Source organism: Bradysia coprophila, chromosome X, assembly GCF_014529535.1.
Source record: "Bradysia coprophila strain Holo2 chromosome X, BU_Bcop_v1, whole genome shotgun sequence".
In the NCBI taxonomy this organism is placed as follows: Eukaryota; Metazoa; Arthropoda; class Insecta; order Diptera; family Sciaridae; genus Bradysia; species Bradysia coprophila.
In genome coordinates, this window is record NC_050737.1 from 1926700 (window position 1) to 1937808 (window position 11109).

The window sequence follows — 11109 nt, forward strand, 5'->3', positions numbered from 1 at the left end:
ATCCCAACAATAACACACACAAAAATTAAGATATAACTAACAAATCATTCAGTAACAAAAAGTATCAACTTTGTATGCTAATTTCAATAAGAACACTGGCGCACAGTGTTTTACAATTTTGATCAAAGTATTCTGCATAATATGAGCGGATTTTGTTGACAACTCGACTCATTTCTCTCATTTTCTGTGACGTCAGTCACTTTCGCTGTTCGTTCAGCTGCGTTCGCTCTTCGTTAAGTACTTTCTCCCCGTGGGATGCATTTTTTTACTTTCGCCCCTCATATGCGGGGCGAAAGTATCATTTTTCAATGTTGGTATCAAAAAAAATATTATCCTATGAAGTAAGAGAGCGATCAATTCAAGGCCAAATAGTAAAAACATATTTCGACCTCAATCGATACTCTAGCTTCAAAAACTACTTTTGAAGGTCGACGCCCATTGTGAGGATTTGTTACAAACAATTTTTTTTACCTAACACAGATTGGCCATCAATTGGCTTAGGCTCAGCCCATCCTTCACGAAAAGTTGTGCTGATCTTGTACTGGAATGAGTTAAAATTAACGGAAAGCTAGGGCTCTTACACGTTAGCTATAGCATAAGCTCTACACATCATAGTGAACAAAACGTGATTAAGATTCATCTAGCAGATAAAAATCCACGCTAGATGGTTGCTTGTTGATATTTTTTCTATTAATGATAAACGAAACCAAATCTGAATTATTCCGTTCCGTACTTGTCACTTTTGTTCAAAAAACCTCGAAAATTTCTATTAAATAGAAACAAAGTGAATCGTTTGATCCATCGAAACTGCATTTCCTTTCAGAAACAGTTAGTTATCTAGTGTCGACAGCGATGATAGTAATAAGAAATGAACTCTGCAGGAATCGTTTTTATGAAAAAAGATTTAACACTAGCCAGAGAACAACTGGAAAATGCGATAATTTTCATCTGGTTCTTGTTGCATTTTCCAGGACAGTTGCTATTCCTGGATTGTAAATGATATGGCACGTTTGTGAAAGCTTTAAGATGAACATCTGAAGTGAAATCATTTTTGCTCATAATGTCCGGAGCTGGGCTGGAACTAGCAACCTCTGGTTTATAAATCCAGCGCCTATCTATGAGCAAAAATGCTTTCATTTCAGATTTTGATGTCTAGTATGTTTCACTAAATAAAAATAAAAATTTGTTGGTTTTACACCAGAGTTCATAGGAACTCACAATTCTCGTCGTTAAGATGAAGGTGAATATGAAATATTCCACTGCGATCTTAAGTTTCCTCAATGACTTTGAAAATAATATATACCAATCGGGCGGAAAATACTTGTCAAACATGATAAATTAGCATAGAACAAAATGCTTTAATCAAAAACGACACAAATTAAAGAGAAAGCCTGTAAAGACGAAAGTAAATTTGCTAATAATTTGGTCCTTGCTGAAAAATTAGCTCCAATTTCGTTCAATATTTTTTGTTTTTTTTTTGTTTTATTCGATAATCTATTGAAGAAAATCCATTTAGAAATATTCAAACGACATTATATAGGATAAAAACGACTGTTCGTTCGACAGGACAAATTTTTTTTATCTATGATTCTTATTTTAATATGAAAGGCCATTAATCATTTCTTCATTTTTTTTTTCGTTTATATAATTTTATCAAAAGATCTTTTTTATTCAATTCACTGACTTCTTTTTTACGTTTTCGATCTTTCGTTCGTCCATTTAAATAATTTCCCCTCACCAGAAACACCATTTAAATTGATGAAGCAATATTTAGAGCATCTACCTACATTCATCATTGCGTCAATTGCTATTTTGCGGACTTTCATTCAGGAATAACTACGGATATAATTGGGAAGATCAGGTCGACCTGATTTGATTCAGGCTAAACTGAGAATGATCTTAACCTGAACTCGAACATAAGATATCAGTTTCAACCTGAACCTGACCTGAAGTTAACACACCTGAAATGACAATTTCGGTTTCAGGTTCATTCAAGTTCAACCTGAACGTGACCTGAGACAGGTTTTCTCATATCAGGTTCAGGTGACATATTTCGGCATTAAATGGAAGATTACTTAAGTTGACTGGAATTTATAAGTCTGGATATGATAAACGTTACTTATGAATCAGTTTCAATCATCGTGTCAAATACTTCAATTGCCAATGTCCTAGACATATAATTCAAGCGGCTAAACTGGTGTTATTGTGAATCCGTCCAAAGAAGGAGTCTGGTTCTATAGAGTGTAATGAATTAAAGTTTTTAAGAACTACTTAATGCAAAGGCAATGGTGGAAAGACTTTTGAAAGCCAAAATGATCTCTGAGTGATGGTATGATAAAAAGATTATTTACGAGCCCCAGGTTTCCAAGCACACATTTGTTTGACTCGATATTTTCTTTCAGTGCTCTTAATTGGGAGAAGGCAAATAATTCAAATACGTTGTTATAAGGGCTACACCGTATTCAATTCACAATTGAAAAAATCTTTTATCAAACACCAAGGCGTCACTTGAAATAGATGGTTAATATTTGGTTGTTCATCGTATAGGCTCACTAAAAAGCGAGGCCATTTGTACCCTGGGGCATGAATGCGTAGGAAAAATTGTGTCGCTAAATAAGGAATTGTACAATCAGAAAATGTCTTAATTGCTAGCAAAACCAGTATCGATTCGTATTTATTGTAGCATTTCCACCACTGTTTCATAAGTGTGACGTAGAAGGCACGATGGCTCTGCAATGTTGAAGTTTATACGTAGAAGAAGTTCAAATAGCGCCAAACGACGAAGTTGGATAAACCAATGCGTTTTGCTCTGTCAGTCTGAATAACAATGACTTTGAATCGTTTCTAAAAATTTTCAATTTTTCTAGGGACGAGTGAACGGCAAAGCATGGAATGTTACACTTGGCGACGCATTTCGAAAACCTACTATATGAAAAATTACCCTCTAGTAACATAGGCAGCCGTAAGCACCTTTATCTTGACAGAATGGAAACAAGGGCCTAATATTGAGAATTGTTTCACTAAAAAATTCATCCAATTAAGTGAATTTTTTAAGTGGAATTAGCTAAAATTCAGTGAAATAATTCTCAATATTAGGTCGTAATGGAAACATTAACTTCGGAAAACATATTGTGATTTTGAATGACCACTGTACGGTAGGTACTACTCATATGGTAGTGAAAGTGAAAATAATAATTTCAGCTACAATAAATGTAACGTAGATGGCTCTAACAGAAACATAAAATTTAATGATTTCTGAGGGACATTTTTCTTCGCGATTTTTTATTCGGTTACAAGTGATAAACGTTTTCATTCATAAGAAATAATTTATCTGAGTCTAATGCACTTATCAATTTTAGCATCAGCGCAAATGGAAAAGGAAAAAGGAATACATTTTTGAATCACAAAAAAACGCAATGAACCACAAAATTTCCACTTCTAGACAATTCTTTATAAATTTCGATATCACATTATCAACATTCATATTTTTGTTTTATAAAAAGGAAAAACTTTTTTTTTTGTTAAGACGTTACAATATTAAAAATGTTGAAGCTGTTTCTTTGTTTGTTTGTTTTTTTTATACATTTTAGTTTTATCATCTGTGTGATTCACAGTTAATGTCAACCAAATTTGGTCTTCGTTTGATTCAGTTTGTTTGCCAGTTGGCCGACTCACAAAAACACATTGTCATAGAAAGGATATGCGGTGTAATTGTGTATGACCGGACAAGCTGACAAACAAGCTGAAGTAAACTAAGACACAAATTTGGTTGACATTTACTGTATTTCCATTGTTTTCTTTTAATCTTTATAATTTATATTTAGTGACGTTAATTCTATCTAAAAAAAATGTCGAAACAATTTCGTTCTCTCACAACTAATGATAAGTTTCCCATTGAACTGATAAAACGATTTTTTCTTTTTTTTCTGTTTGTTTTGCTGTTGTTTTAAATGTTTTTTGTTTGTTTGTTTGTTTAAATAATTTTTTGTTATTTATATAGTTAGCAATTCTTTGACCAATTTCTACTTTCCACAGAAAAAAATAATTATTAACAAAACCTCGAACCTTATTTTTAAAGCTTTTTTGCTCCTAATTTTAAAGGACCCCGTGTTGCACGAAGTACTTCCAGTTCCCTTTGTCGTTGCATCTTCTTTTCTTCGCGTTTCCGGCGTGCCTCGTCGATTTTAGGATTACCTTTGAAATTAACATTCAGCTGCTTAGTTTCAACAGAAGAAATAAACTTTGTTTAAGAGCTAAACACAATAAAAGTCAACCATATTTGTGTCTGAGTTTGCTTCAGCTGTTTTTTACCAGCTGGTCCGCTAATACAATCACACTAATTACACGGTTTTACCATTACCAAGCGTGTGGTATGTGACTAGTGTAGTAAGCCGTACAAGCTTATCCAGTGAGTTAGTATGAGTGGGCCAGCTGAACAAAATTTAGACACGAATTTGGTTGACTTTAACTGTAAATTCATTAAATTAGATGGGATAAGAACCTTTCACGTGACCATGCGTTTCAACATATTAAATAGAAAATGTTCACATGATGTCTGTGTACAATGTGCGTACATAACATAGACTGTTAAAAATTTGAAAAAATCAAGAAAGTTCCCGAAATTGTTTCCGAAATAGTCTGGCGTAGTAAATCTTGCATCGAATATCTCTGAGGAACAAATTTATTTGACAAAAACTGCACTACCAAAGGATATAAGCATCGTGATTGAAATGAAAACGAATGAAAATTTAAAAAAAAATACTTTGTTGGTGGTGTGCTCTGTGATTTAACATATAAATCCAAAAACATGGGGTACAGACTGTAACTCATGCCAGTCTGCATTCTGATGATTTTCTTGCAGGAAGAACTTGTTGATTTCTCCGCTCGATCGATCGATAAATTTGAACTTTCGGAAAGAGTTAGTCATCTGTTATCGACAATGACGACAAAAATAAGCAATGGCCCTGTGTGGCTAGAGTTCTCTTATATAGGTATGCTTAAACTGATGAAATAGTAGATTTTCATCAAACTCTAGGCGATATTTTAAACAAGTGAAGTACTTAACAGATTAAGCAACTATAATTACTGCGAAACATGTACAGTTTATTGAGGTGCAAGTTCTGAAGAAACAGAAGCAGTACCCAGATACAGCATATTTGGTAGTGCCGCTGTCAGTTTTATTCCACTAAACCAATTATTTTGATTAACTGTGCATATCACCACATCCATCAAAGATACATTGTCATTGCTTTTACGTGCATCGAATACAAATTTAATTTCACAAGGGCTTTTCGTGTAACAATTGTGCGTGAAAGGATAAAGCACTTTAGAATGGGCAACCGTTTATGGGTGATTTTGGATCACGTCATGGTTGGTATGTTTTACAAAACCTTTTTGGTGAATCTTTCACTTTTCTCAAATTCAATTCTATCGAAATGTGTGGTTGGTGCTTTGAGCATTAAACGGCAGAAAAGGATAAGGACCGAGTAACGCGAATCTGTACTTTCAACGACTAATTTTACCTGTAAATGTTTCTTCATTGATCGGTTCAAATTCACCATCGCCCCAAGTGTCATTGCCCCAGTTTGTGTTCGAATTATTTGAAGTTGGGCTAATGTTGTTGTGGTTATTCAATTCATTTGACACCTCTTTGGGGTCTTTTGGTAGATCTTCCTTAATGTCAACCGATTCCTCATTCTAAAGTGAATTAAAGTATGAGTGACGTGGTAAAGTGTAGAGGAAAATCTTAATTTTGCTTGTCTTACCGGTTCTTCCTCTAAACTACCCCATTCCTCATTGTCCCAACCATCACGGAGATCCAACAAATTTCCTGCAGCTAAATTATTGCTCGTTGATGCTGGTGCAGATTCAACTGCATTCGGTGAACTAGGATCCTGGGATGTCTGGAATGGAAAACTTTTATTTTTCTCTGCCTAGGTCAAAAATGATCTTTCGTTCCCGTACATCCATGTCACCCCAATTTTCATTGTCCCAATACTCGTTGCCGTAATCACTAGCCGATACTGATGTTGTTTCATTACTTTCATGTTCCAATGAAGTCATCGACGTTACGCTAGATGTTGTCGTCGATAAACTACTACTTGATGGATGTTCTATTGAGATGGTGAGAAATCAAACAAATGAACGATCACCGTGACCGGACTGTATCGTGTTAAATTACCCAGTGAAGCAGGTTTGCTCAATGTTTTAGTTAAGTGTCGTTGACTTGGTGGTCGCGATGAATCACTCTGACTTCGATAGAACTTTGCCGTTACGGTAGTCATTGCCCATCCAGCCCACGTTGCTGCTGCATTTCCCAGGGATGGTGTAGCCGTGTGAACATCAGCCTCTGCGATTTCAATGTCGTATTTCAATCGAATTTTCTATTTTCTCACAACAAAATGTAACATTACCCATTCGTTCACGTAGGCTAGGATCTTCTGATACGCGTTCCAATTTTCCCAAAAATCCACGTAACGTTTTGAAAGTGTGATCGCGCACAGTTTTATCCGGATCCACGGTCAATGTACATAGTGCTGGCAATATACGATTGGCTACTTCAGACAATAAAAAATATTGCTGCGTTGTAGCTAAGGCTAATACACCAGCGCCACGAGCAGGTGGAAATGTATCTTTGATTGCACGCATAAACGCAGACACTAATACTCGTTGCCGCACCTTAAACACGATCCGCTATTAATTCCTCTGGTCGTTTTGAGTAGCTTTAGCAATTGAATTTACCTGCGGGTGAAGATGCTTGGCTATATTCCCTAAACAAACCGTTGTGTTAGTCCTAATGCCTCCTTGATCATCTTTCGCTTGTAAACGAGCAAAATGTCTGAGGACTTCGACATTTAAGTTATTGTAATTCAATTTTGGCGCCAAATGTATTATCGACTGGAATGGAAGGATTTGTATTAGCTCGGCAGCGTTGGAGAATGATGTGGAGGAAAAAAAATTACTTCGATAGTTTGATCCCGTATGTAAGGATTAGTGTCCAAAAAACCATGGGCTACATTCGGAAAAATTTGTTCATTAACTACTTGTGGTTGTAAATGTCCAACGAAATGCACCAGTGTATTCAATAGTCTAGCACGTGTAACGCGATCGGTAGAGGTAAACAATTTTACAACGCATGGCACGATACGCTTCTGGTATTCGGCTTCGTCCAGTAAATTTCCTAGCTGAAAATGATTTCGAAAGTGACTGACGGAGGCGCAAAATTGCTGCAAAATTTCGAGAACTTACCTTAAACATTGGGGGTAATATCGCTGAACCAGCATCTCCATATTCATATGCCGTAATTAGTTGGGGAAGTATTTTGTGTCTGTTGAATTTGAAGATAGAAAAAAAATGAAATTTCCCAAATGTCCAATGTGGTCGACTCTAATTCGACTTACTTGCATACGCTTTTCGGAAAATTATCTAATTGTGCCGTTATCGAGTTAAAAAATCGCAACTTTTCAGCCTTGTCTTTGATTTGAATCTCTTCCAGGAACAGCAACGTATCGACCAAATCATTCTTGAAAAATCCGTCCGGTTTTCGGCATTTCGTTATGATATCGGCTGGATTCGGTCTACTTGAAGGATTAGCACCAACCAATTCACAATACAGAGGCGCTAGAGATTTAGGTATCTGGAAATCGGAGGATGTTTAACAAACTATTCGACACAAGTCCGGTCGTATTTCAATCGCCTTACGTTTTTGATATTTTGTAAATTCGTACTACTTTTCAGTGGCCCGTTGTATGATTCCCAAACTAAGCAACCAAGTCCCCACATATCGGTCGAACTGTATTAGAAAGAACCGGAAAAAGTGTTCAATAATTTCCAACGGCCAGCAAACAAAAAATTGCAAAGACACGTACCATTTCGTTACGCTTTTTAATTTTGATGGATCATTTTTCTCCGGCGGATCGTACACTTCTAACGACGGTGGAACCTTTACTGGTGGCATTGGATTACCATCGATTGGTGAAACATATTCTAAGCCACCCAGTTTCCATTCGCCGCAAGTATTTACATACACGGACCATGATGAGACATTGTTATGGCGCAGATTTCCGTCGTTGTTCAGGAATGATAATCCGCGCTAGTAAAATTTGTTTAGAATTAGACTCAACGGCTTAATTACAAACTACTGGTGGAAGTTCGACTGTCGATTTTCACTCTTACTATTTCTAAATTCGTAAGAATGGCTTTGAGTTTCCCTTAATTTAAATAACTTACCTCCTCCCCTTCGACCCTGAAACCCAAAATATAGTCGTGTAGCTACGACGGTTCTTTAAACATGAAACAGTCGTAGCTTCTCGAAGCCTAGCGAGAGACCACGGGCCTTTCATTCCCCATTTTCGAATCCGTCAACGGAAGTGAGTCACACAATCAACGAAACGTACAAAGACTTGTCATTGTCTGGAGTTTTTTCGACTTTAAAAATGAAGATGCATCACGACACACATAATAAACAAATCTCTGAACGAATGGATTTGATACTCTGGGTACTCTGGATATAATCATACATTTGCGCGATTCCATAGATCGTGACTCCAATCTTAACGTTGAATGGTCAAGGTCTCTGTCACAGGCAAGTACTAGCGCACGTCACAAGGTGTATCGTAATAAAGGTATAAAATATGGAGAGGGAGGAGGAGGGACATTTCAACAATGCGGTAAATCGTGTAATTGTCAAACCGACTCAAATACTTTCGATGATAAAATTCATCGCAACCTCAACGTTGACATCATCAATTTTATTAATTAATCGAACATTTTGACGGCGTAAGAGTGTGTTGGTTTTACAACCCAATACAGTCGGTGCAGTGCAGCTAATTGATTTTCATAATATGATGGAAAATCGGTCAGAGGATCCATTATAAATTGAGACAATTCGGATATTCGCTAAAAATTACAGAATTTCCACATTTTCGAGATATTAAGTGGAAATGATTCACGTATTCACCTGTTACACAAAATGGAATAATTTTTTATTCCGATTTTTCCACTATTTTCGCCTTTTTGCATAGTCTATTAGCACTTTGTTTACACAACCGAAACAACATATGTTGGCAAAATGAACAGAAAAACGTACCAACTCCAAACATTGAAACAATGAGTAAAAAAAATCGATACAAATCACTCACCGTTACTTGAAATATGCCCCAAGCAAGGTAAAGATCTTTTTGCGGTGATCCCATATCCAAATGTTCAATGTACGTTCCCAGCGGTTCGACTAGTTCGGTAGCCACATAAAGTACCTTATCCGTTTCTAAGCTATCCAAAAATTGCAACAAACACGGATGTCGCAAAGTCTTCAGTTTCTTAATTGAATGTCGTAGTATTTCCAGTTTCGTGTCCGACCCACTTTTAATATCATAAACAAACACCGACACCAGCTGTTCGTCCGTGGTATTTTTCTTTTTGCCCCTGTGTAGGCTCCAAATACTTTTCGATTCCAGACCGTGTACCTGTTCCCCGATTTCATACGGGAAGTCTTTCGATTGATCCCGCGAAAAGAAGGACCACATCTTACTGTTTAATTTGCGAATGGCAATTCTGTTTTACTGTGAACAATCCAAACAAAATTTATTTCTTTTCACCATTCCACAGAGTTTATCTTGTGGATTTATTGGAGTGTTTCCGTTCTTTCTTTCTTTTTTGTATGTGTATTTTTGTCGAGTTGCGTTGCTATTTTTGACGAGAAAAATAAATTCTAAATTAGTCGTGCTTTTAGCCCGAATCGAACTGTCAATGCTGTTTTTCATTGTTCGGATGTTGCGTGACATTTCTGTGAAATGCGATAAACAAATGGCGCAAAATTTTTCAAACGGTTAGTGAAAAAGAAAGAATCAAAGTACGGTTTTCGGAACAGCTTGAAAATATAGTGGAGGTTGATATTGAAATCTTATTTTAAGATCTTAAGTTGGACGGCTCAAAATAGAATTCAAAAAAGAATTCAGTTAGTATTTGAGGCATAAACACAGTCTGTCATCTGTCACCCACATTGAGCTACCATAAAGCACTTAATTTGATTCCCTGCCAGAGATCACATTAGTAGAGCTGCGGTAAAATACATTTACAGTGTGAGCGTGCGCCGAAACAAGTGAACACAATTTTAAACTACTTTTATGGTAGAGAAAACGAGCGAAGCGAGCTGTTTATTTTTTCTTTTGTTGTCGCTCCTTTGATCGAAATAGTACTTTTCCTAACGCATGCTAAAGTTGTTTTTTCTTGCGAATCAGAGTTTTCCACCACGAGCCGGAGGCGAGATATGGAATCTAATTCATAGAGTTAAACTCGAGAGGTGGCATGGTGGCACTAATACTAATCGGCACCCCAGATATGTTTAAAAGTGACAGCGCCACCATGCCATCTCTCGAGTGTACTTCTGTGATCTAATTCGCTAAAAAAACTCTAGCGAGCGATAGGAGCAACTTTTTGTTTATAGTATACCGGAAATTAGCCACACTAGATACACAATGTTCTTATCCCAAACCGCTATAGAACTACTTTTATGACTTGCACTTTGACCCGGTTAGAAATCTAAAATCCAGTAAGATCTAAGTTATTTTTGCATCTGAACAACGTGGCATAAATTTTTGATTTATCGTAATTTCGTCGTTTAATACTTTGCAAACAGTCTCGGAATTATAAGAAGTAACAATTACAATCCAATCGGCGCTGTTCATTCTACATGCATTACCAACGTTACACCATTTACGTATGTATAACGTGTAAATCGATTGGATTGTAATTGTTGAAAATGTAATTTCTTATAATACTCCCACAGCTCAGCTTTTTCAATAAAAAATGACCTGAATCCGCTTCACAAAATAAGTTTTTTTTACAGAAAATAGTCAAATACGCCCTAATGTCCCTAACCAGCGCTTCTCTCTATTCAGCTTCATCCAGACTATCCGCTTACTACCAACAGCAATTTCGATTTTCTACGATTTGTGACTGCTGACGTACCCTCGTTCAAGCCCTTCTATCGCTAGATAACAAAAGTCACAGAAAAAATGTTTTTCGTATTGGATAATGTAACAATTTGGCATACGTGGCCTTATGAGGGAATCAAAGTTCCGTGAGGCACTGGCCTATGATGTAAGTGGA

At 36.6% G+C, this 11109-nt stretch overlaps 1 protein-coding gene across 1 annotated transcript; it reads right to left on the reverse strand.

Annotated features, from left to right (window-relative positions):
• Positions 1–3515: 3515 nt before the first annotated feature.
• On the reverse strand, positions 3516–9738 carry LOC119081818 (N-terminal kinase-like protein). Its single transcript, XM_037191057.1, has 13 exons — positions 9141–9738; positions 7869–8092; positions 7702–7792; positions 7401–7636; positions 7249–7327; positions 6963–7184; positions 6742–6897; positions 6414–6678; positions 6182–6349; positions 5965–6113; positions 5766–5903; positions 5523–5697; positions 3516–4194 (listed from the first exon to the last, which is right to left on the reverse strand). The coding sequence occupies exons 1-13, from the start codon at positions 9522–9524 to the stop codon at positions 4073–4075; spliced, it is 2409 nt and encodes an 802-aa protein (XP_037046952.1). The 5' UTR covers positions 9525–9738; the 3' UTR covers positions 3516–4072.
• Positions 9739–11109: the final 1371 nt, after the last annotated feature.

What these genes read in the sequence shown, in the direction of transcription:
- LOC119081818 (XM_037191057.1), bottom strand. Translation starts at nt 9,524, where the DNA reads ATGTGGTCCTTCTTTTCGCGGGATCAATCGAAAGACTTCCCGTATGAA. An exon ending in TTTCCGAAAAGCGTATGCAA is followed by an intron (nt 7,328 to 7,400) that starts GTAAGTCGAATT and finishes CAAATTCAACAG; the next exon opens with ACACAAAATACTTCCCCAAC. An exon ending in GTAGTTTAGAGGAAGAACCG is followed by an intron (nt 5,698 to 5,765) that starts GTAAGACAAGCA and finishes AATTCACTTTAG; the next exon opens with AATGAGGAATCGGTTGACAT.